At 49.2% G+C, this 23,421-nt stretch overlaps 1 protein-coding gene across 11 annotated transcripts in view; it reads right to left on the bottom strand.

Moving 5' to 3' along the window:
• The window catches only part of LOC139054842 (uncharacterized), a 138,405-nt gene that overhangs the window by 33,671 nt on the left and 81,313 nt on the right, over positions 1–23,421 (bottom strand). For 5 of the 11 annotated variants that reach the window (XM_070532493.1, XM_070532490.1, XM_070532489.1 and 2 more), the window contains exon 2: positions 8,859–9,032. The exons of 2 other annotated variants lie outside the window; for them this stretch is intronic. In XM_070532493.1, the coding sequence (XP_070388594.1) occupies positions 8,859–9,032 (174 nt within the window). Of the gene's footprint in view, positions 1–3,968; positions 4,125–8,858; positions 9,055–23,421 lie in introns of all 11 variants that reach the window. 4 more of the 11 variants (XM_070532495.1, XM_070532491.1, XM_070532494.1 and 1 more) reach the window with 2 other exon arrangements.

The raw sequence follows: 23,421 nt of genomic DNA on the forward strand, positions 1-23,421 counted from the left end.
AAAGAATTCGTGAATAAACAGTCCATCGTTTACTTCAAACCACACTTTGTCAATCTGTCAAAAAAATATTGCAGCACACTTTCTAAATGCCAAGGTGTTCGGCGATAGCCCATTCCGCTGGGAGTGGCATGCACAAAAAAACAAAAAATACGTGGCATAGTCAGTCGAATGGGCGCAGGTTTTCGCCGAACACACTTTGGAACTTACAAAGTGTCCTTCAATTTTTGGATGCGAGTAAACATTGATTCACGCCGAGTTAATTGTACCTGCTTTCACCAGAGTTAAGAGGTGGGAGGTTGGCGAAACCGAAACCGGTGCCGAGCCCACCCGGACTACATTGCATACGAATAGAGTCATGTGCAGAAGCTCCGCCCCCGTAGCTTTCGCTTATTGAGAGCAGCATTCCGGGTAAGTTGGTAATCCATTGCTTAAATGTTATTGCATGACAAAAAAACGACACGGACGTGAGAGAAGACGGTTGCGCTTGGTGTGTCGTCTACTTACACGTCCGTGTCTTTTTTTTTTTTTGTCGCGCAATAACATTTAAGCAATACCTTTCGCTTCATAGCGAAGAAAAGTTGTCCGCGAGTATAGGCACTAGGGAGGAGGTTTCCTAGCGCGTGTTGTATGCCTTAGTTCCCTTGACATGCCGGCATTGCGGAGTGTGGTCGAGTTTTCTTGCGCTCCGCCGCTGGTGGAACCGCGCGGTGAGGCAGTAGGCCCGAACGTTCCACTTGGTAATCGCTGTGTCTTAAGGGGCAAGGTTCCGAATGGTGTTGTTAAGTCGCGGGTCACTGTTTTCGTTACGGCGATAGATTGCATTTTTACAAGCACTGCTCCAGGAGGGCACATGTAACTGGCAAACGGAGGCCTCAGGAGAGCACCTGAGGTTATAATAAAGCAGGTGGCGCCAGATCTCCGGGGCACCCAATGGGTAGCGGGGGCATCAAAGCTGGAAGCAGGGCAGCCCATGGGTTGGGGCCGCGGAGGCCGAAGCGTGCCAGGGGGTGTTCGCACAGAAAATTGGCTGTCCGCTGCCGTGGACAGACGACCTCTTACACTCCTGGCACACGCAGGCTTCGGCGAGCCCCAACCCACGGACCAGTCCCGGTTCTAGCTTTGGTGTCTCCATTGTCGCTTTGGTTTCCTGGAGGCGCCGCCAGCAATGCGAAATAATGACACGTTGTTTTAATTAGTAAAAAGAACACGATTGAATAAATATAGTTACGTCCAGCCGCCAACTTGCAACGCTAAGTTCAGCACTACTGCGCCCCACTACTTCTACCGGCACGCCTAGAGACAAGCGCAAACAACATAGGCTAAGAAACTCCTCCGTAGTCTCTAGGCACAGTTATATATTCAAGGAGCAAAAGTACCCCCATTTACTCTCTCGCACCCGCTGTTACTCGCGCATGCGCGCACCGGTCCGGCGTCTGCGCAAATGCCACGCCCCGATGTACCTACTGGCAATTGTAAATACGCCGCTCGGCCCACATCCTCTTTTTCTGGTTGCCTTTTGAGGTGCGGCCGTCGCCGCCACGGCCTCTGCAGTGCGGGTGCTACGGCCACCCGACAGCGGCATCGAAATGGCCTGAGCGGTGCTTGCGCTGTGGCGGTCCGCATGCGAGGATCACTGGTGCGAGGATCACTGGTGCACAGCCAAGCCGAAGTGCTTGCACTGCGGAGGCGCACACGCTGCCGGCACCGCTACCTGTAAGCTGTGGTATGCACAGAGGTGCATAGCCACGACGAAGACTACAGTGCCGACCCACATTCCTCAACGGGAAGCTCAAGCAGCTATTTGTGCCTCCGTCAAGGCACAAGCCTCTTCCAACACTTCGAGGGTCCATGCACTAGAGATGATGACGCGCCCTAACTATGCCGGGCCACCGGTGGCCATAATGGCAACCGGCTCCGCCAAAAACACCTGACTGAAAGGAACGCGGTACGGTCAGCATAAGCTGGGGTGCAGAGCGGCCTACCCAAAGGCGGCCGGAGCACCCTCAGCCGCAACTGCCTTGGCGGCACCCTGCCACACTTCTGAGCAGCGCTCGTTGACCACCAGTGAAGGCTCCTTCTGAGGGTTGTTGCTGAACTGCTTCCAGGTAACCACAAGTTGCGATACACCCGGCTCCAGCCAGAGGCGCAGCCTCCTTGCAGAGCCACCATGGCTAACGCCCTGGCTGAGAACCACCGCCGCCGGCCCAGGGTCCTTCAGTGGAACGTGCACTCATTGCGGCGGCGGAACGAGACTTCTTCTTGCACCTCTTGCAGAGCAACTACGACGCACTTACTCTGCAGGTGGTGTACGCGACGGCAAATGATTTGTTTCTACCTGGCTATGTGAGCTACAGCAGCGGCACCTCGTGCAGGCTGCAACCCTGCACAGCGACCCCATTTCTCGCATAAAGACCATCCCTAGGGACCTACCCGCTGCGCGCTGTACGTGTGGGTGGACGTGCTGCAGGCTGAGGTCGACGTGGCGGATCTGACGGGAGGACGGCTCGAATGATGTGCTGTCCGGGTACGTTCTTGGATGCATTGACACCACCGTAGTTAGCGTCTATATCCGACCATGCGAGCCCTGGGATCCCACGCGCTTTCTGCAGCTAGCCCGACGCCTCAGCGAAGGCGTCTTCTGCGGACAAATCACTGCTCACCACACCACATGAAGCAGTCGCCACTGCTGTGGGCGAGTTAGCAGCGTCCTGGATGTGCTTAGCCTGCTGGTTCTGAGGATTCTCAACACCGGGGCTCCCACTTTCGTCCGCCGCGCTACCCGTGCCGTCAACACGGCAACTGACGTGAGCATGGCCACTGAGGGCTGCCGATACACTTGGACACCCCAGCCGGACACCTGGGTCTCCGAACCCTTCCCTATCATGCTGGCCCCGTTCAAGGGCAAGACCCCCAGGACGCGGGTGTACGCCACTGTCGATCGGCGTGCCTTCCGTAAGCTGTGCCAGCAGGACGCCAATACAGGGGACTCATTGCAGCTTGTGGCGGACAGCGGCCGGGCAGCCACAGTCTGGCCTAATGTGCAGTAGGTCCAACCAGTGCCTGACGTTCGCCACCTCCAGCTACGAGCTGCCAATCGCAGGGCTGAACGTATAGCACTACGCACCAATCAGGCGCAGCACTGGACGGAACACGGTCGAGTCAACGCCGCCTGAAGACGACAGTCCCGGCAACGTAGGCACCAAAGCTGGTAGGGTGTCTGTGCCACGATCAAAGCGCCGGATGGAGCCTGAACTTAGCGCCTGCTCAGGGCCTTGCTGATAGGACCTCGTGTGTTACGCCAAGTGCTGTCATCAGTTGTCCGCCTAGGCATCGCCGCGATTGCTCTGGCGAAGCTGCTAGCCGACCAGTTTACAACCCAGCCAATGGCACAGAGGGTCCTGCAACCGCCAGCTGCTGGGACTCGGCGCATCACCCCCACCTGTCATCAACCGGAATGGGTGGTCGAGCAGATTGATCATCTTTGCCACGAGCCCATCCGGCACATGAGCTGAAGCAGGCGGCAGCCCGCAAGCTCCAGGGGGAGCTGGAAGGATATCTGCTGGTGTTCACGGATGGTTCAGTTCTCTAGAGCGGGTCGGCAGCGGCGGCGTGCGCAGTTCCGACTCCCTTTTTCAGCGAGTTCTACCGCAGCTGCGCTCGCGGGGCTCCTTGCTGACCTCATTACGAGGATCCTCCCCAGCATACGATGGTGGTGGCGTGACTAAGTCAGCGTTGCAGGCACACTTGAACGTACGGCGGGCAAGACTTACAGGGGTTCTGCAGCTTGCCACGCTAACGGCTCTAGCCGCCGCCAGAATCTCTATATCTTTCTACTGGCTGCACTCACACGTCGGGATAGCCGCAACGAGGAGGCGGATAGCTACGGCTGCCCACCGCGATGTAGTCCCGATTACCAGAACGGTAGCTGCTTCGGACTACGCGAGACATCCGCTACGGTGCCTGCTCACCTCCATCCACCCGGACCCCCGAGTAGCTTGAGGCAAGTCCCCTAGCCGCATTCAGAGAATGTCCTCCGCAGAAGAGACCGTTCCACACTCCTGCACTTGTGGACTGGCTGCACCTGGACTGCGACCCGGCTGTACGCCAAGGACCACGTCACCTGCCTGCAGGAGGGGCCGGGACCCCGAGACTCTGGAGCACCTTCTTTGTGCCTGCCCATCCTTTGCGCAGGAACGCTCCATAATCGCCACCACTTACATACACCACGGCCAACTAACAGCCACAGAGGCTGACCTGCTGTTCCCGGTGCGTACTCGGCTGCCTTCCCTGCGAAACCTGCTGGAGCTCAATAGATTCAATTGGAATCGCCGCCTTATGATCGCCCGCTGCAACGCTGGCCCCTCTGCTGAAATGTGCCACCTGTCGCAGATATAGTGGAGTCTATTATGCTTCAACTTCCCTCCTTATCTATCTTATTTCCCTTCACTCTCCCCTGACGTTTCGCCGTGCTCCCTCAGGGGCTGCACAATAAATCGTCATTTCCTTCTTTAGATACCTATCATTTGTGCGTTTTTTTATGGCTACGACGTCATATGTACAATGACGCACGCACTAAGCATACCTTTGGTCAGCAACAACAGCGGAGCAGCCATGCTTTCCGGAAAGCGTGCCCGTGTCGCATCGAGACCTAAATTTACGAAATTTTCTTTTCAAACATTCTTTTGTTTACAATAACCTCTCTGTGCCGTCAAACCAAGCCTTTTTTGACATGTTCTTACTCTTCGCGCCATCGGCCATTTTTGGTACCATCTTTCGGTCACGCCGACATCTTTTCGCGTAATGGGGCATATGATGCTTTCGAGTTAATAAATAAATAAATGTGCCGTTTGTGCCAGCTATTGCGCGACGCTCGCAGCGTAGTGATATCATATGTGGTGTGACGCGAAGCTGCAATACGGTGTCGCGAAAGAAGCATGCTGTGGGTCTTTTTTTTTTTACAATGGTGGGCCTTTCCCGATGCGAGAGAGCCGCGTAGAGTGCGGTGTCCAAGAGACGTGGAACCGCGAAAACTTGCGGCACTCGAGGCTGGAATCCTAGCATGGCGGAGCACTCGCCGGTGAAGAAAGCATGTGGATTCGCCCGGCCGAGCATGAGAATTCGCCCTGCCGAAGCAGACGTACGTGACAGTAACTTTCTCTCAGGGCGCGAACCGTAAAAGGCATGTTATGCACGTTGCCAACACAGAAGGGACCTCGAAACAGATGAGGACGAGCGTGTGTACGTGTCGTGGTCGGTTTTCGCTCGGCTCTACTATCGAACAGTCGTAGTTAATTTTTATCTTCTCATGGTGCTTTCGAAACCATGGCTGGTCGCTTAAACTCTCGCCCCTAGAGATCGCATCTATTTGCCAGACTGGTCTGAGTTAGTGATTGGTGGAGTGGCCTGCGTATCCCACGAGTCAGCATGTCCCTTGGATGCTAGAAAAGCGGATGTAAGGAAGTGGCCTCATTCCTTTCGGGGCGAGCGAAGAGACCACTCCCCACGGGATAATGGGCGAGTGAGGCAGGCCGCCGACGACTGATACGACATAGCTTTAAATGTGTATGACAAGTGTACAGTGCAACCTTAAACAAATACGAAGTTTAGTAAACCTAGTTTGTCAAATGCTGCTCTTTGTCCTCGTTGTCGTGCCTGCACATCTGCGCTTGCCTTATCCGGAGCTCTTTCCCTTTAATCGTCGTCGTCTCCCTGGTTAGCTGATGCGTGTCTAAATCCAAACAGCTCCGTCAGTTCGCTACAGCAGGCTGCATAATCATGATGACCCAAATTGTGAATTTAACGTGCGACGCGGTTTCAGTCTACACTAGATTACGTCCCTGCATCCTATTGTCTTCAATATCGCTTGTCGTCATCGTCATCGTCATCATTATCATGATCAGCAGCAGCAGCAGCAGCAGCAGCAGCCTATTTTAATGTCCACGGCAACACGAAGGCATCTCGCAGCGATCTCATTACCCTTGTGTTGACCTAGGTGATCTTGCGCCTGCAAATTTCTCTATTTCATTACCCCACCTAATTTTCTCCCGTCCTCGATTGCGCTTCCCTTCCCTTGCATTTACGAACTCATACGTTTTCCTTATTGGAATGGCCAACAGCCCCACGTGCGCCACATGTAACATCGATGAGACGCTCGCACATATTATCTGTGTCTGCCCGCGATATAGTGCCCAGAGACAAGTGATGTGCAGAGTACTGGACAAGTTGGACAATCGTCCACTATCATAACTCAAAGCTTTAGGTCAGTATTCCCACAGAACATCCACGCTAAAGCCCTTACTCGCGTTATTAAGGTTCCTGCGGTCTGCGGGGCTTCACGATAGACTGTAAGAACGCCGCTCCCTACTGCTCTGTAGTGTACGCGGTATGTTCGTGCTCGTCTCTATTTCCCCCAACCACTTTCGTTCTCGTTTAACTCCCTTCAATCTTCCCCTCGTGCAGCGTAGCCAACCGGAACTGCCCTTTGGTTAACCTTCCTGCCTTTCTATGCATCATTTTCTCTCTCTCTTGACACCCATTCAGTAACTCCAAAGGTCCACCGATCATCTGCCCTACGCATTATTACTTGGCCTGTCCAGCTCCATTTTTTTTTCTATTAATGCCAACTAGGATATCGGCTGTCTCTGTTTGCTCTCTGATCCACACCGCTCTTTTCCTGTCTGTTAACGCGACGTCTAACATTTTTCATTCCATCACTCTTTGCGTGCTCGTTAACTTGTTCTGGAGCTTCTTTGTTAACCTCCAATTTTCTGCCCTATATGTTAGCCCCGCTAGAATGCAGCGATTGGACGTCTTTCTTTTTAAAGACAGTAGTATCCCCGTCAAGATATGGCAATGCCTGCTGTATGCTTTCTAACCCAAATTTATTCGGTCGATTTTGCTCTCATGATCACGGTCCCCGGTGAGTAATAGGTATCCATAGCCGATAAATTGAAAGAAAAACAATACGACTGACATGCCAGCTCTGGACAACGAACCTCAGTTGCAGTAGGTGAAGCAGTTAGTTGATGTGTGCTTTGCATTGCGAGCAAAGCCTGCAAATGAGAGGAAGGGGCTCGATGGTCAGATAAGTGCAGATGCCATTCAAGACGCCGAAAACACGTACATACAAGTGGTGCCCTATTGTTTACGGTATAGCCAACTAATATAGCGACGTCTGCCAGACGCCGATGACGTGCAGAGTAAAAACATTTTGCGGGAGCCTGCCGTACAGCTTTTCTCTAGTTCATATGGAAGATGCCTTAAACCGCGCAAAAGTAATTTCCTCTTTACACGAATGCTTCTGAAATTACGAACGCTCGATGTCATAGTCAGCCTTGTCTCTGGGGTACAGCGTGTGCATTCGCTTCGAGTGCGAAGCTGTATGAGTTTCTCAAGCATATTCGATTGCGGAAGTAGTCTGATTCTAATGACATTAAATATTGCTGTGTAGCAACCCATGTCATTCGATGCTAATGCCATTCGATTCGAATGACATTAAAACGTACAAGGAAAACACGGGGAATACGGGAGATGGAAATTCAAGACGATGAGCAAAACGAGAACAAGATGAAAGCAGGAGCCAACGCTTCGACAAGTGGACTTTTCTTCAAGGCTATTAAAACGTACAGTGTGACATGGGTACAAAACATTGTACAGTAGCGCAGCTACGTGCGATTCACGCAACAAGACAAACACTACCTAGGCTATGTCTGCACATTTGCGAACCGCATTTACTTCGATTGCGCAAACGCTACGTCACCCAGAGTTACGAAGTCGGAAAATGGTTACATACTGTAGTGAAAACTTAGCGCTGCCTACTTGAAGGGTTGAATCTGGTTTTAACTCGACCCATTAACAAGGTTACTAACCGCATTTTCGACCAAGTGTTTCATAGTGCTCCGGCGGCATTGCAAACGCCGCGTACAACACAAACAAGGCGTTGTTAAGGAACAGAAGGCCAGCTCTAACGCGCTTAATGAAGTCGCGTTTTCAATGCCACAAGCACAGTTGGTATACCTTGCGCTACCGCCAGAGCGCTCCGATAGTGTTAATCAAAGACAGCCTTCAGAATCGAGCAGCATCTGACGAATTTACCTTCAGTTTACTTGTGGCGAGGCAGATATACATCGCACAATTTCTGTGGCCAGGCAAAAATACCGAGAAGAAAGAGACACCCTCATTGAAGACCTAGAAAAGAACCTTCCGCACTCGTGCCTGTAATATCTTGAGTTCCCAGAAGCCTCAGTTACTGCCCACAACGAAGATGCATGCCTTCTTCGTTGCTGGACGTGTGGCGACGTACGCCAGTGACACTGCAAGAAACGCTCAGGCGGAGCAACTTTCGGTCTCTATCACCAGGTGCATATTGCTAAAACTCACCACCAGCAATCACCGCGGACAGCAATAGAGTGAAACCAGCTTCCTGCTGACATTGCATCAATCACTGATAACCAAACTTTTGCGAGGCACTAACCGCCATTGTTTCAAGTACATGCCTGTTTGAAATTGTTATAACTCAATGCATCTTGCCGTTCTCTTTACGATTTCATTTTTTCCCCTCCCCTCTCTAATGCCATTGGTCTAGAGGGCAAATAAATAAAAATAAAATTTTTACAAAATGTATTGGGAAGCACCTGGAAGCATCACTTTATTTATTTTTATTTTTTATTTATTTATTTATTTTATTTTATTTTATTTTTTTGCAGCGCACGACACTGCGAACTTGCTGCTGGAGCTCAGATAGCTCATTGTTCATGCGGCAACAAACACCTTCAAGCGAAGCACCGAGCACAGAGCGCCGGCAGCAAGTGCGCGTCAAATGCACTAGATTGCACACAGAGGTAAATGAGTTTGCGCACCATGAACACGGCGCAGTCCCTGTGCGGCACGGTGGAGCCTCCATTGCCGTGCTTCCACAACAGCTGGAAGACGCCTGACCGTCGGTCGAGCCAAAGCAGCTGCTCGCCGAAGGTGCCGCGTTCGAGGTGTTCGAAGAGAAATCGGCACAACTTGCCCGTAAAACGCCTAGGCATCTGCGAGCAGAGACAAGCCAGCCTTCCGTCATTGAAGGAGTGGCGGAAGAAAGATTTTTGAAGCTGGCTCTTTTGCGTTTGTTAGATAGCTGCCGACTCCATAATGATGGCACGGTGCCAGAATCGCTTCGATCCGGCAATAAGTATTTAAAAATATCGTCTTTCAGTGCGACCAGTACAGAATGAGCGCGTCAAAACCAGCGCAGCTTCGTCGCGTTAAGGGTGTGCTGACAAGAGCCTTTTCCTTACAAGAAAATAGCAGGCAGCGTTGACATCACGTGATATCACAAACCAGTGACATGCGTGTCCGTTCAGCCTGGTGCAGAGCTAACCTCTTCAACTGTCGATAGCCACACAGTGACCGTGCCGCCGAAAGCTGGGCACGCGACGCGCAAGTCCATCACTGTTTCATTCTGCACTCCCCCGCAGTCGCTTCTCCAGGAACGCCGATAGCGAGGCGTTCCGACATTCCGAGAGTACGGGAGGTGACTATGGGAAAAGCCTCGCAACAAATTGCTTCTCTCTCTCTCTCGCTCGGAGTACGCAGCATCCTACTCACCTTCTCGCCCTACTGTCCCTTCTTTCGGCAAAAGAATCACACCGTGGCGACAAGTGTACCGAACAGGGTGTCAGTGATATCGACTAGCCCTAAAGCCCACATTTCGTAACGTCTTGAGGGTCTCCGGAAAACTGCCCGCAGCAGCGCTAAATTTCGCGCTCGTTTTCAGTTCGTCGCATTAAGAGATTACACACATTTTTTTCACTCCCAACAACGTTCTTTCTTTTTTAAAAGACGCCTACAAAATCTACCTTAGTCACGTCACTGGAGATAAATTATGCGCCCAAGCTGACATCGTCCAGGAAAAAAAAACGAGCCAAATAATTTAATAAAGAAAGTAATTGCATCAATTAGCTTCCTAACTACAAACGTCGAGGCGCGAGTTTATATTGAAAACCTGAAAGAAATCGTCATATAAATTTAGTTCCCTGTTTCTCCGATTAAAAGTGGCTATGTAGAGAGAAATAAGTTGGGTCGAGTTATTGATTCAATTTACTTCATTACCCACGCCGAACCGCTACGCGAGGCCAGCGGTGCAATCCCCCATTAGGCGTGAATTCAGTCCTCATACCACCGTTACAGGGTAGGCAGCTCTCTAACAAAAAAAAAATAAATAAAACAAATAAAGCGACACAAACATTTACCGCTGGTACTCCTTGAACCAAAAAAAAAGAAAGAAAACAGTTGATATTCGCTTCAAAGTAAGTGCGGGAAGGTTAACGTTAGGATGTCGAGATGTCACGTTACAGTAGGCAACACTGTGACACTCAGTGTAAGAGTGTCACTCCTTAATGATGCCCACAAGATCGTCGTTCATTGCTTCAACACTAAGGTCCTCTTCCTGATTTAAAGCCGAATACCTGTTCTGTAGCTTGATCTGGAATTCCTCTATTTTCCCTCTTACCGCTAACTCATTAATCGGCTTCTTATGTACCAGTTTCTTCCGTTCCCTCCTCAGGTCTAGGCTAATTCCAGTTCTTACCATCCTGTGGTCACTGCAGCGCACCTTGCCGAGCACGTCCACATCTTGTATGATGCCAGGGTTAGCGCAGAGTATGAAGTCTATTTCATTTCTAGTCTCGCCGTTCCGGCTCCTCCACGTCCACTTTCGGCTATCCCGCTTGCGGAAGAAGGTATTCATTATCCTCATATTATTCTGTTCCGCAAGCTCTACTAATAACTCTCCCCTGATATTCCTAGTGCCTATGCCATATTCCCCCACCGCCTTGTCTCCAGCCTGCTTGTTGCCTACCTTGGCATTAAAGTCGCCCATTGGTATATTGTACTTAGTTTTCACTCTACCCATCGCCGATTCCACGTCTTCATAGAAGCTTTCGACTTCCTGGTCATCATGACTGGATGTAGGGGCGTAAGCCTGTACAATCTTCATTTTGTACCTCTTATTGAGTTTCACAACAAGACCTGCCACCCTCTCGTTAATGCTACAGAATTCCTGTATGTTACCAGCTATATTCTTATTAATCAGGAATCCGACGCCTAGTTCTCTTCTCTCCGCTAAGCCCCGGTAGCACAGGACGTGCCCGCTTTTTAGCACTGTATATGCTTCTTTTGGCCTCCTCACTTCACTGAGCCCTATGATATCCCATTTACTGCCCTCTAATTCCTCCAATAGCACTGCTAGACTCGCCTCACTAGATAACGTTCTAGCGTTAAACGTTGCCAAGTTCATATTCCAATGGCAGCCTGTCCGGAGCCAGTGATTCTTAGCACCCTCTGCTGCATGGCAGGTCTGACCGCCGCCGTGGTCAGTTGCTTCACAGCTGCTGGGGACTGAGGGCCGGGGTTTGATTGTGTTGTTCATATAGGAAGTTGTGGCCAAGTACTGCACCAGGCTGGCCAATCCTGCTCTGGTGAGGGAGTGCGTTACCGGTTCTGGTCACCGGGATCAGGCCACACTCCAGGCCTGTTTATGCAATTTTATCAACACGCGGATTTTTTTTTTCAAAATTGCCGGCACCGGGATTTGAACCACGGACCTCTTGCACGCGAGGCTGGTGTTCTACCTCTACGCCACCGCTGCACCGATGGTGGGAACATTGTTCTAGAAAGACTGGCCACCCTATATACACAACACCTCATGACCTGGAGCGTACCGTAATCTTGGAAGAACACTAACATAATCCTAATCCATAATAAAGGAGACGCCAAAGACTTGAAAAATTATAGACCGATCAGCTTACTGTGCATTGCCTACAAACTATTTACTAAGGTAATCGCAAATAGAATCAGGAACACCTTAGACTTCTGTCAAGCAAAGGACCAGGCAGGATTCCGTAAAGGCTACTCAACAATAGATCATATTCACACTATCAATCAGGTGATAGAGAAATGTGCGGAATATAACCAACCCTTATATATAGCTTTCATTGATTACGAGAAAGCGTTTGATTCTGTCGAAACCTCAGCAGTCATGGAGGCATTACGGAATCAGGGTGTAGACGAGCCGTATGTAAAAATACTGAAAGATATCTATAGCGGCTCCACAGCCACCGTAGTCTTCCATAAAGCAAGCAACAAAATCCCAATAAAGAAAGGCGTCAGGCAGGGAGATACGATCTCTCCAATGCTATTCACAGCATGTTTACAGGAGGTATTCAGAGACCTGGATTGGGAAGAATTGGGGATAAAAGTTAATGGAGAGTACCTTAGTAACTTGCGATTCGCTGATGATATTGCCTTGCTTAGTAACTCAGGGGGCCAATTGCAGTGCATGCTCACTGACCTAGAGAGGCAAAGCAGAAGAGTGGGTCTAAAAATTAATCTGCAGAAAACTAAAGTCATGTTTAACAGTCTGGGAAGAGAACAGCAATTTACAATTGGCAACGAGGCACTGGAAATCGTAAGGGAATACACCTACTTGGGGCAGGTAGTGACGGCGGATCCGGATCATGAGACGGAAATAATCAGGAGAATAAGAATGGGCTGGGGTGCGTTTGGCAGGCATTCTCAGATCATGAGCAGCAGGTTACCATTATCCCTCAAGAGAAAAGTATATAATAGCTCTGTCTTACCAGTACTCACCTACGGGGCAGAAACCTGGAGGCTTACGAAAAGAGTTCTACTCAAATTGAGGACGACGCAACGAGCTATGGAAAGAAGAATGATAGGTGTAACCTTAAGGGATAAAAAAAGAGCAGATTGGGTCAGGGAACAAACGCGAGTTAATGACATCTTAGTTGAAATCAAGAAAAAGAAATGGGCATGGGCAGGACATGTAATGAGGAGGGAAGATAACCGGTGGTCATTAAGGGTTACGGACTGGATCCCAAGGGAAGGGAAGCGTAGCAGGGGGCGGCAGAAAGTTAGGTGGGCGGATGAGATTAAGAAATTTGCTGGGACGGCGTGGCCACAATTAGTACATGACCGGGGTAGTTGGAGAAGTATGGGAGAGGCCTTTGCCCGGCAGTAGGCGTAACCAGGCTGATGATGATGTGTTGCCAATAAAGATCGATAACACGAGCGCTCTCAGCGCGCAGCCGCTACGGCTGCCTCACCTACGGTGCGTTGGTTGCGCTCGCCCGCAAACGTCCGTTTTCACTAAGCGCTGAATCCGGTTTGGTGTGATAATGCGCCGCCGCGCGTGATTGCTGTCTACGAAGCGGTTCTGTTTCCATCTCCTTTGGGAAAATTTAATCCCCAACACACCACATCCCCAATGCGTTCAAGTGGTCGCGGGATGCGCTTTTCGTTGGGGGCGTTCCTTCACCGACCGAAACGCCACCAATCTCTAAGGACTTATGCGCTTCACGTCGCGAAATACAGTACGAGAAGCAACCATTGAGTTGATAAGGATGACAAGGAGTGATGAGGGATTATATGGGTCTCATCACGGTTGTTTATGGTTCGACGTGGATATATACGGTACTGAAGAGCGATAATGGCTTATAATGGTCGGAGAAATTCTGGTAAACTTAATCATCATCATCATCATCACCACTATCATCATTTATTATTCCCTTAAGGGTCACTTCAGGGACATTACGTAAGGGGGTGGGGGGGAGACAGCGAGGGGAAAGTGCCATACATCAGCTCAAAAAAAAAGAAAGAAGCAAACAAAGGTAACTGGAGGAGGAGGAATGAACGTTTATTTTAAGAAACAGCGAGAAAGTGTCCTTTCTTCGCCCTAGGTGGGCGGCTCTCTCAGTCCAGAAAGCCGTTGGCTAATGCTGCAGCCCGGGCCCGGTCCACCAGACTTCGCTGATCGTCCAGGCTCTGTGCCTTTAACATTGCCTCCCACGTTTCTTCGATCGCTTGTAGCGGTTCTGAGGCATCATCATCACTGTTTTTCTCGCGGTGCGGGCACACCAACACCATGTGTGGGAGCGTGTCTGGAACGTCACAATACCGGCATAGGTATGAGCATTTGGTGGGGTGCATTCGGTGCATGATAATTCCGTGTACATACGTATTTGTTTGTAGTCTGCGGAGGGCGGTGGCTTCTTCCTTGCTTAATTTTGGATCAGGTGGAGGATATTGTCTTCTTTCCAGTCGGTAATGTTGCAATATTACGGCGTAGTTGATGGGAATGTCCTCCACCCTCGTCGCTTTCCGGAGACCATGCGGCAGGAAATCCCGGCTGGTATGCTCTCGGGCAGCAGCATGTGCTGCTTCGTTTCCTGCCAGGTGTTCGTGGCCTGGGGTCCATGCGACGTAGGTGTCGGGTAGTTCTTGGCGTCTTGTTATTTCTTTTAGAATCTTCACTGCTGCGGCAGAAATGCGGCCTTTTCGTAGGTTTCTACATGCCGTTTGCGAGTCGCTCAAGATGATTGCTGTATCTTTGCATGTGGCGATGCCGAGGACGATGGCCACTTCCTCCGCCGTTTCTGGATTTCTGGCCGGTATGGTGGCAGCGATTAGCTCCTTCCCTTGATTGTTCGTCACGGTGATTGCGTAAGCTCTTCTACCTGGGTATTTTGCCGCATCTGTATATCTCGTGTTCGGGTTCTTTGAGTATTTCTTGCTCAGCGCTCTCACTCTTGCTTGTCTTCTGTCTTTGTGGTATGTTGCATGCATGTTGCGAGGTATTGGAGCGACTGAGATAGAGTCACGAAGAAGTGGCGGCAATCGGGCTTTCGCGTCTGAGTCTGCTATGAAGTTTTCGCTGTATGCGAGCTTGCGAAGTACTGCTCTGCCTGTTTGAGTCAGCTTAAGGCGTTCCAGCTGGCTGGCTCTGTGCGCTTCGCTCATTTCTTCCCAGGTGTTATGGAGGCCAAGTTTGAGGAGTGTCGTGGTTGAGGTCGTACTGGGGAGTCCTAGTGCGCTCTTGATTGCTTTTCTGATGATAAGGTAACAGAAAAATAAATAATAAACTGGAGAAAACATCAGGTATAAACAGAACAATGAAAATATCTCAAACTGAGTAGCAATAAACTAAAAGATAAGTGTACACGTAAATGTGAAATACGCTAAACATAAGAGGTTAAAAAGAAGAGAAGGAAAAATAGGCGATGACACAAGCAAGTCGGATTGCTGGGACAGGAAACGTGAGGAAAAGTGCCTATTTTGGGTTGAAATGGTCTGATAGCAACTCTCTAAATTTGGAGCGATTTGACTCTAAAACCACGGCTTCGGGAAGATTTTTCCATTCTTTTATGGCGATGGGGAGGAAGGATTTGTTGAGGGCGTTGGAAGAACCATACAAACGCTGTATGCTACAGTAGTTAAACAAACGGTGCGATGAGCGTAACGGAGCATGTAATAAGTTCGCGCGCAGTGCAGGAAAGTTAAAGTATAATTTATGAAAGACAGAGCATTGCAAGTTTCCAGCGGAGTGCTAGGGGTTCGAGTCCGGGAGACAATTTCATGTCAGTAACGCTGTGCCAAGGTGAGTACTGGGAAGTTATAAAGCGGGCCGTTCGGTTCTGAATGGCTTCGAGCGACTGAATCAAGTAAACCTGGTGATGGTTCCATATGGCTGAGGCATACTCCATTTTACAGCAGAAGTATGTTTCGTATGCTAGTTGCCTGATGGATGAAGGGGGCACATCCAGAGATCTTCGGATGAAACCAAATGTTATGGAAGTGTTAGCACAAAGTTTCGTGATATGGTCCACCCAAGTTAGCTTGTTAGTTATTTCGACTCCCAGGTACCTTTCTGAGCTTGTTACTGATAACGCCGTGGAGTTCAGCGAGTACGGGAAAAGGGCAGTGGAACGTTTACGTGAGATGTGCATGCATTTACATTTTGAAATATTAAGCTGCATAAGCCAGTCCGAACACCATTTCTGGATTTTGTTTAGGTCGTCTTGTGATGATTCCTGGTCGGTATTATCGGACATGCGGCGATAAATGACGCAATCACCCGCAAAAAGACGGACGGATGACGAAATCCCAGATGGCAGGTCGTTGATAAAAATTAGGAAGAGATGCGGAGCAAGAACGGAACCCTGGGGAACTCCAGAGATAACGTCAGTAGTTTCAGACGCATGACTGGCGATGACGGTGAACTGTGAGCGGTTAGTTAAAAAGCAGCGAATCCAGGCAACCGATAAGAGGGTCGAGTGATAAGCATGCAAGCTTACACAATAGACGTTGGTGAGGAACGCGGTCAAATGCTTTTGAAAAATCTTAGATGACGTCTGTTTGGAATTAAGAATCTAAATTAAGGTTCTTAATCTAAATTAAGATAATTAAGATTGACCAATTAGAATTCTTAATCTAAACTAACACTCTAAATGAGCACTGATAAGGGGTGATAAGGGTCAGATCATGTCCGATAAGGACAGATAGGGGTTGATAAGGATCGGGTCGATCGCGATAATGTTGGTACCGACCGACAAGAGTTGCTAAAGCTCCTATCGAGTCCGATAAGGTTGATAACGACCTATAAGAGTTTAGACTGGTCAAATCAAGTTTCATAAGATTGGCAATGACACCTGGCGGCGTAGAGAGAGCAAATGGCACAATGCTTACGCATACTTACAAAACTCCTACAGGAGTTTCGGCGTGAATTTTGCCCCCATCTAAATGCGGCCGCCGCGGCTGGGATTTCATCCCGCAACCTTGTGCTCAGCAGCGCAACACCACAGCCGCTAAACCACCGCGGCGTGTAGTACTCATGCTAAGCACTTCGAAAGCGCACAAGTTGGATGTACACTGGGAAGGCCAAGGGATGGTACAACAAAACCTTTCGCACACTACGTTGTCAAACTGCCGGGTCGTAAGAAGGAAGTGGGTATCTATCACTGTAAGCTCGTGAAGCCGTATTTAGAGCATGTACAGATATCGAAATTGTTAAATGGACCGGAAAAAGTGGCAGCCGAACCTCCATATAGCCCGTGTGACCTCATTTGTTTTTCTGTTGATGAAATCCTTGCTTTGACAGTAGAAAGTATTATTCTAAGCGAAAGCCAGTTTGCAGACCTGATAGATTTGGTCACTCAGCATAAACAAGTGTTCGCGAAGGTGCCTGGTCGAACGGGTCGAACGACTCACGATATTAAGTTAACCTCTCGTGACAGCACGAGACGAAGAGTTCACAAATGTTCACCGCGGCCAGAACGACTGACGAGGAAAGCCGTCGAAAAGATGACTAACGTGGCCAAACCGAGTGAAGAAGAGTTCCAGTGATAATTGTGGAAACTAACAGTAAAGAGCCCCGCCCGTGTATCGATTACCCTAAATTTAACGCAGTGACTATTAGCAGTGTACACCATGCCACACGTACAAGGTTGTCTTGAAAAAGTGAGCAGAGCGAAGTTTATTTCCACGCTCGACTTAGTGCGAGGATATTGGAATGTGCCGCAGAGGGAAAGAGTGAGCCAATTGGTTACCTTCGTGGCGCCTTTCGACGCCTTTGGTTCTTCCTTTTGGGCTCAGAACTGCGCCCTGTGCATTTTCTAGGCTAATGAAACAAATCCTAGCTGGAGGGGAGGTGTTCGCACAGCATTACACTAAAGTTTCTACCTTCCTGCTTGTAGCACAGAGTGCTCCAAGCTGGCATAACCAGCTTACTTGGTAGATAAACTTCTCTTCAGCTGCAGTCATCGTCCCTTCTCTTCCATCAAAGATGGGACGCCATAATATATACATCGACAGCTATTTACAGTGAGTCTGACGTATCAACTCGAAATAGCCGATAGTGCATAACACCAACCGTATGTCTAGACGCTTTGGTTACACTGGAACCGACGCCTTAACTCGGCAGAAGCAACAGGGCAGAGCACCTTTCCTGCGTCCGGAACCCCCGTGAGAGGCAGGGAGCCAGGTTTTAACCCTTCGGTTGCTCCTCCCGAATCCCCTCACGGCAAATCACGACACCCCAATGACCTGACTGGGTCAACAGGACTGTCCCTCACTGGTCACACTTTCTCTCACTCTCTCCCTGCGTTCCTTGGAACATTTGGAGAGATACAGGGAAATAAAGGAACCGCCAAACAGCGAATAAACAAATAACGTCCAAACCACCCCGCGCTGCGAGACGCATGGAAAAATCTTTCGACGTTTTCAAGAACACTTACGAAGAAAGAAACATCTGCGTCGCCCCGTCCTCGCGCCTTAATTAAACATCGCGCACTGCGTGCCACAAAGGGCATCCCTGCCGAAGCGCACCCACCGATCCACTTTGCCGTCTTGTGCGTGGCTCGTCCGACCTTGGCTCGTCTCCGGCGCGCCCATAACAGTGTCAGTCCAGAGACTGATAGCGCCAGCCCGTCTTTCAAGAGACCGTATCACTATCGCACAGGCTTAAAAAAGTGGCAAGTAGATATGGTGTTAATATCGATTTCACTGCTCCCAATAAGCTAGGTAAGATATGCGCCGCCGTGCAGCGAAAAAAGGAGCAGGTGAAAGGCAAAACAAAGAACAGATATTTGTCCAGCGATGCACATCAAGAACAACAATTTTACTGACTGTCGTAAGGGTGTGGTATATAAAGTTCACTTTAGCTGCAGCCATTTCTACGTAGGGCTAACGGGCGTTTCATCAATCAGAGGCTAATGGAACAAAAAGGTCGTTAACCGGTGGATCGCCTTCTAATCTTACCTTACATTGCCAAGACTACCAAGATTATAACTGCACACATAAGTTGGAAGACTGCGCGATATTGTACAGGTATAGGAATGCAGATATGCGCCTTAGGGTAGAGGCATGGGATGTCAATAATGGCGGAAGTGCGCGCGTGGGTCAGCCTTTGATTGCCTTACATTAGGAAGAGATCAAATGCCTTAACAGTTACCTCTCACGTTGACCGGCACGTGTACCCGATTGACACGTGGTGCTACCTTTCCAGAGCATGCGCGGATGAGTTTTGTGTCTTCTTTCTTTTTTTTTTCGCCTCAGTGCTTTCTTCAGTTGACAGTCGGCGTTCGTGTTATCCACTTCTTTTGTGTCGGTATCTGCACGCCTTACCTCTTCTTTTCATTATAGGGAATGAAAGACGCGAGGAGGAAAGCAAAGGGGAGAGTGTAGCGCAACCATGCGGTGGAAAGCGGAGGAGGGTATGGCGAAAGCGTGAGAGGAAAAGCCTAGTGCGGCGACGATGGCTCCGGACGCCAGAGTAGCGCGCGTCGTCTGGGAGTTCTGTCGGCGGCGGCTGCTGTGAAGGCCAAGATATAGTCCGGCGTTCTCGGCGCGCCAGGCCGCGGCAGGCGAAGTCGGATACGCTGCGCTAGCGACGCCAGGGGTGCAAGAAATTTGCTTCCTCTAGAGTTCGGCGTGCGCGCGCAGCTCGAGGCTGGCGCCATCTGTGCGTCCGGGAGCGCAACTTCGCCGCGGCGAACAGCTGTTTACATGGCGCATGCGCGTCGTTCGGGTAGCGCGCGCGCTGTTTGGGCGCTAAAATGAAAACTTTTGCGGGATGGCGTTAACTTGTCCTGACAGCCAGAAAAAAAAACATAAGGTTTTACGTGCGAAAACCACTTTCTTTCTGACCTGGGCTTCTTTAACGTGTACCTAAATTGTGTACGTGTACCTTCTTTAACGTGTACCTAAATACACAAGGGGTGTATTTCGCATTTCGCCCCCATCGAAATGCGGCCGCCGTGCCTGACAGCCAGAACATCGCACTCATATTATTAGTACTTCGGCTACGTCAAAAACGGAAGCGGACCATGTATGTACATGCGAAAGCTATTCGACAAGCGCCCTCAACTCGGCGACTACCACCAGCTAGTACAGGAGCTGCGAAATGCAGCTTACCTGTGGCGAGACCACACTGCTTTCGTATAGCTTCCTACGCGTTGTTCTTGCGCTCTGTGTCGCGGTGGTCCATGCGTTTCACATCGTATACACATGGAAGGTTGCAAATCGCTTCAAGCAGGCGTCCTCACTCGCGCTGTCATTCCACACGGATGTTCAAAAAACCACAGCCGCACTGTCAGTACGCGCACCGCAGGCCGCCATTCTGCCTTCTGCTCGCTGCCGCTGCAGCGCGCAGTGCATTCTGGTCTAGCGGCAGCCGCGTGAAATAGAACACGCTCTATGTCCGCGCCGGCGGCGTTGTGCTCGCCAAGCGCGCCTAAGCACGCCGGCTACGCCGGGACGCCGGACTGTAGAGTGCGCGCTTTTCACCGACGTCGCTTAAGGGCAAGATATAGTCCGGCGTAAAGCGCGCGCGCGCGCTACGCCGGACTATATATCTTGCCCTTGAAGCGCGCCCACGCGGCAGCCACGCGCTGGCTCTCGCGACCTTCAGATTAGCGGGCCAGTCGCTGCACACTTCGCACCGTTTGTAATGTGCCGCACGGGACTGATTGTCCGCGCCAGCCAATATATCGCGGAATGAAAACACATATAGAGCCATGCTCAAATTTCGCAGTAGGGAGTACCGTAATCCTGGGTGAACTTATTTTCCTTGACTTTTCCTTAGCACGGATAAAATCAAGGTTAATTGTATGCGAAAGAACGCGACTGCAATAATAAGAACGCATGTGAGCAAGACGCGTTCTAGGCCAAGAAAGGTACTCCCTTGAGCAATATGAGAGGGTGCGCCGAAATCATTTTTGGGCAACGATTACTCGTCGTCATGGAATTCGAAATCGAACTGCTATTAGGGCCGGGTGTTCGAACACTAATACCTCCAATTCGAATCAAATCTGCACATCAACAACGAAACCTGCCCTCGAAAATTAAATCAAATATCCCGTAATATGTAGTTTCTGAATAAATTGAAATATAAAGTTCGCGTCCTCTCGGTTTGGTTAAAGAGCTGGTGTCTGGTTTGACATGGCAATCACTGTAGTAACACAGGCGAACGGCACGTCACGAGGTATACGGTAAGTGATGCGCTAGACAGCTAGGGAGGAGTGTGCTATTACGACACCACGCATTGTCCTAAAGGGGCTGGCCAAAAATTGCTTTGTCTAAATGAATGAGAGAAATTCGCATAGAAGCTCTCCAAAGCGAGGCAGTTCCTTGTCAGTGCATCTCGGAACACATCTTCATGACCGATGATTCGAAATCGATGCTGTAGTTTATGGTCTCTAGTAAGCTGAGATGACTTTATTACTGCTGGAGTTGAATTCCGCAATTGAATGTGCCCTAAGGTGAAATAAACAAAATTATCAATGAATGTTTATTACTATATCTACTTGGAGGATGCGATTTCTCATGCAGGTAATTCCCGCCTTTGCAGAAATCAACCTGAAAAGTTGGAACGGCAGTGTCTGACACCACCGAATTATTTTTATTTATCTGCTGCAACTGAAAAGAAAGTGCTGGTATATCAATAATGATTAGTTAATTGATCGCGGCTAATCGACTATACATGAACGCCATGAATTGCGCAACAAGCCGACTGCGATTAAGAGCGCATGACTGTTCCGGAGTAGAACGAGAAAACATTTTAATAAACTTGACTGAAGCATATTCCACAAGCTATTGCTAAGCAGCCATTCCTGCGATCGACCAAGATGTGTTTTAAGTTGCGACGTCCGCACTCGATCGTTGACACGTTTGCGCAAGGACGTTGCTATATCAGTTGCGGTGGCACGTAGTCGTTATCCTGCCGGTTTTCGCAACTCGCTTCCGGCTTCGGACACTGAAGAAACACGCACAATCACCTCATAACAATACAGCATTGTTTCAAAGCTCCATTTTCGTTAGGTTCACCGTAATAGACTGATTATAAAAGAAACAACCTTTATATATATATATATATATATATATATATATATATATATATATATAAGGTCGTGGGTTCGGTTCCCACCTGCGGCAAGTTGTTTTTTAATCCACTTTAATTTCCATTAATTTATCGTTTCTTTATTTCATTTATTAAGCACAAGTAATTGCCCATATGTTGTCCTTGGTGTCAGTGTTTGTTGGCTTCTTATGATATGACTATATATATATATATGTGTGTGTGTGTGTGTGTGTGTGTGTGTGTGTGTGTGTGTGGGTGTGCGTGTGTGTGTGTGTGTGTGTGTGTTTTGCGATTTTCACGCACTTTCGAAGTACTGTTTCGCATTTGGACGGTAGTGGCTGTAAAAGATCGCGAAACTTCTTCAACTCACTGCGTGGCTTTGCATTCTTTAATTTATTTTCTATAAAAAATTTATTTGGCTAAGGAGAAAGAACGCAGAAACGGCTTGAAAGCTCCTTAAGCCACTATTACAAGAGGGGGCAGGACGATGGTAGCACAGATGTATTAGTAAAAACGCAGGATAAAGATGCAGCACAACAATATTACACGTAGTCCCTGAGCAATAAATAGACAATACATTCACGTAATGCCGCGGATCACATGCGTAAGTTGAGCAGCACTCGGTGAGAAAACAAAATGCCTCAAGCATAGCAAAAGAACCTCAGCATGCAGAGATCAAATTAAACAATAAAATAAAAGATAACAAAGCTTAAAGTATTAACCAACCAACAATTTGACTTCTCTTAACAAGACTACGTAAGTGAATATCCGACACACAGCACATGGCGAGGATAGCTTGTAAAATGTATTTGAGCATTTGAAGACCGTAATTAGTCCTTAAAGGGACCCTGAAACGCTTTGGACGATTTTCTATAAACGTACTGAGTCGTTAGAGTAGGTCCTTCTGATCATTAATTGACACATCTGAGTGCTCTGCGTAAAGCATGTAATTTATTATAAGGTTTTAAAAATGCACATCGCTGCCGATCGCAGCGCACTGCTCGTCGGAATTTTAAGCCGCCCCTACCCATATGACCGGAATCACCCATATCACGTCAGTGGGGCGAGCTATCTGATTGGCTGACCAGGCCGCGTGATCGATAATTTTTCCAACTTTATGGTAAACAAATGATCTTCGTAATAGTTGGAATGTTAGTTAATTTGTTTTTATGAAAAGAAAGTAACATAAAGCGAATGCACAAGAACAATTTTTCAGTACACTTAAGCACTTCCGGCACAGAGCAAGTGTCGTCTGCTTGTGTTACAACGTACTCCATTTTGACAAGAGCTCTGCGGTCAGAGTCGGTCTCAGTCTTTTCGCGAGCACTATGATTCGACTTTGTTGCCTTGTGGACTGCAAACGTAGCGACTGGCAATATGTCAAGCTGCGACATCGCGTCCCTCTGCAAGGCAGCGTACGAGCGAACTGGCTGCTGCGCATCGGGCTGCCGCTATCCGATCGGCGCCAGGACTCCCGCGTTTGTGGCCGTCACTTTACACCGGAAGATTACTAACGCAATAGCGTTTCGCGAGTCCGGTATTAGGGCAAACGCAAGCGCAAGGGGACAGGGTCTGGCCGCTTGACTGTGCCGTAACGGGATGAGCCATGAGATGAGCAGAAGGGAAAATGCGAATTCCTGCACGGTGCAGCCACCTGGTGGCATGGAGCTCAACCATACGCAGTAGCAGCAACGAAGCGTATTCTTTGCTGCTTGTTGTATATCCTC

The sequence above is a fragment of the Dermacentor albipictus genome, chromosome 1 (assembly GCF_038994185.2).
Source record: "Dermacentor albipictus isolate Rhodes 1998 colony chromosome 1, USDA_Dalb.pri_finalv2, whole genome shotgun sequence".
NCBI lineage: Eukaryota > Metazoa > Arthropoda > Arachnida > Ixodida > Ixodidae > Dermacentor > Dermacentor albipictus.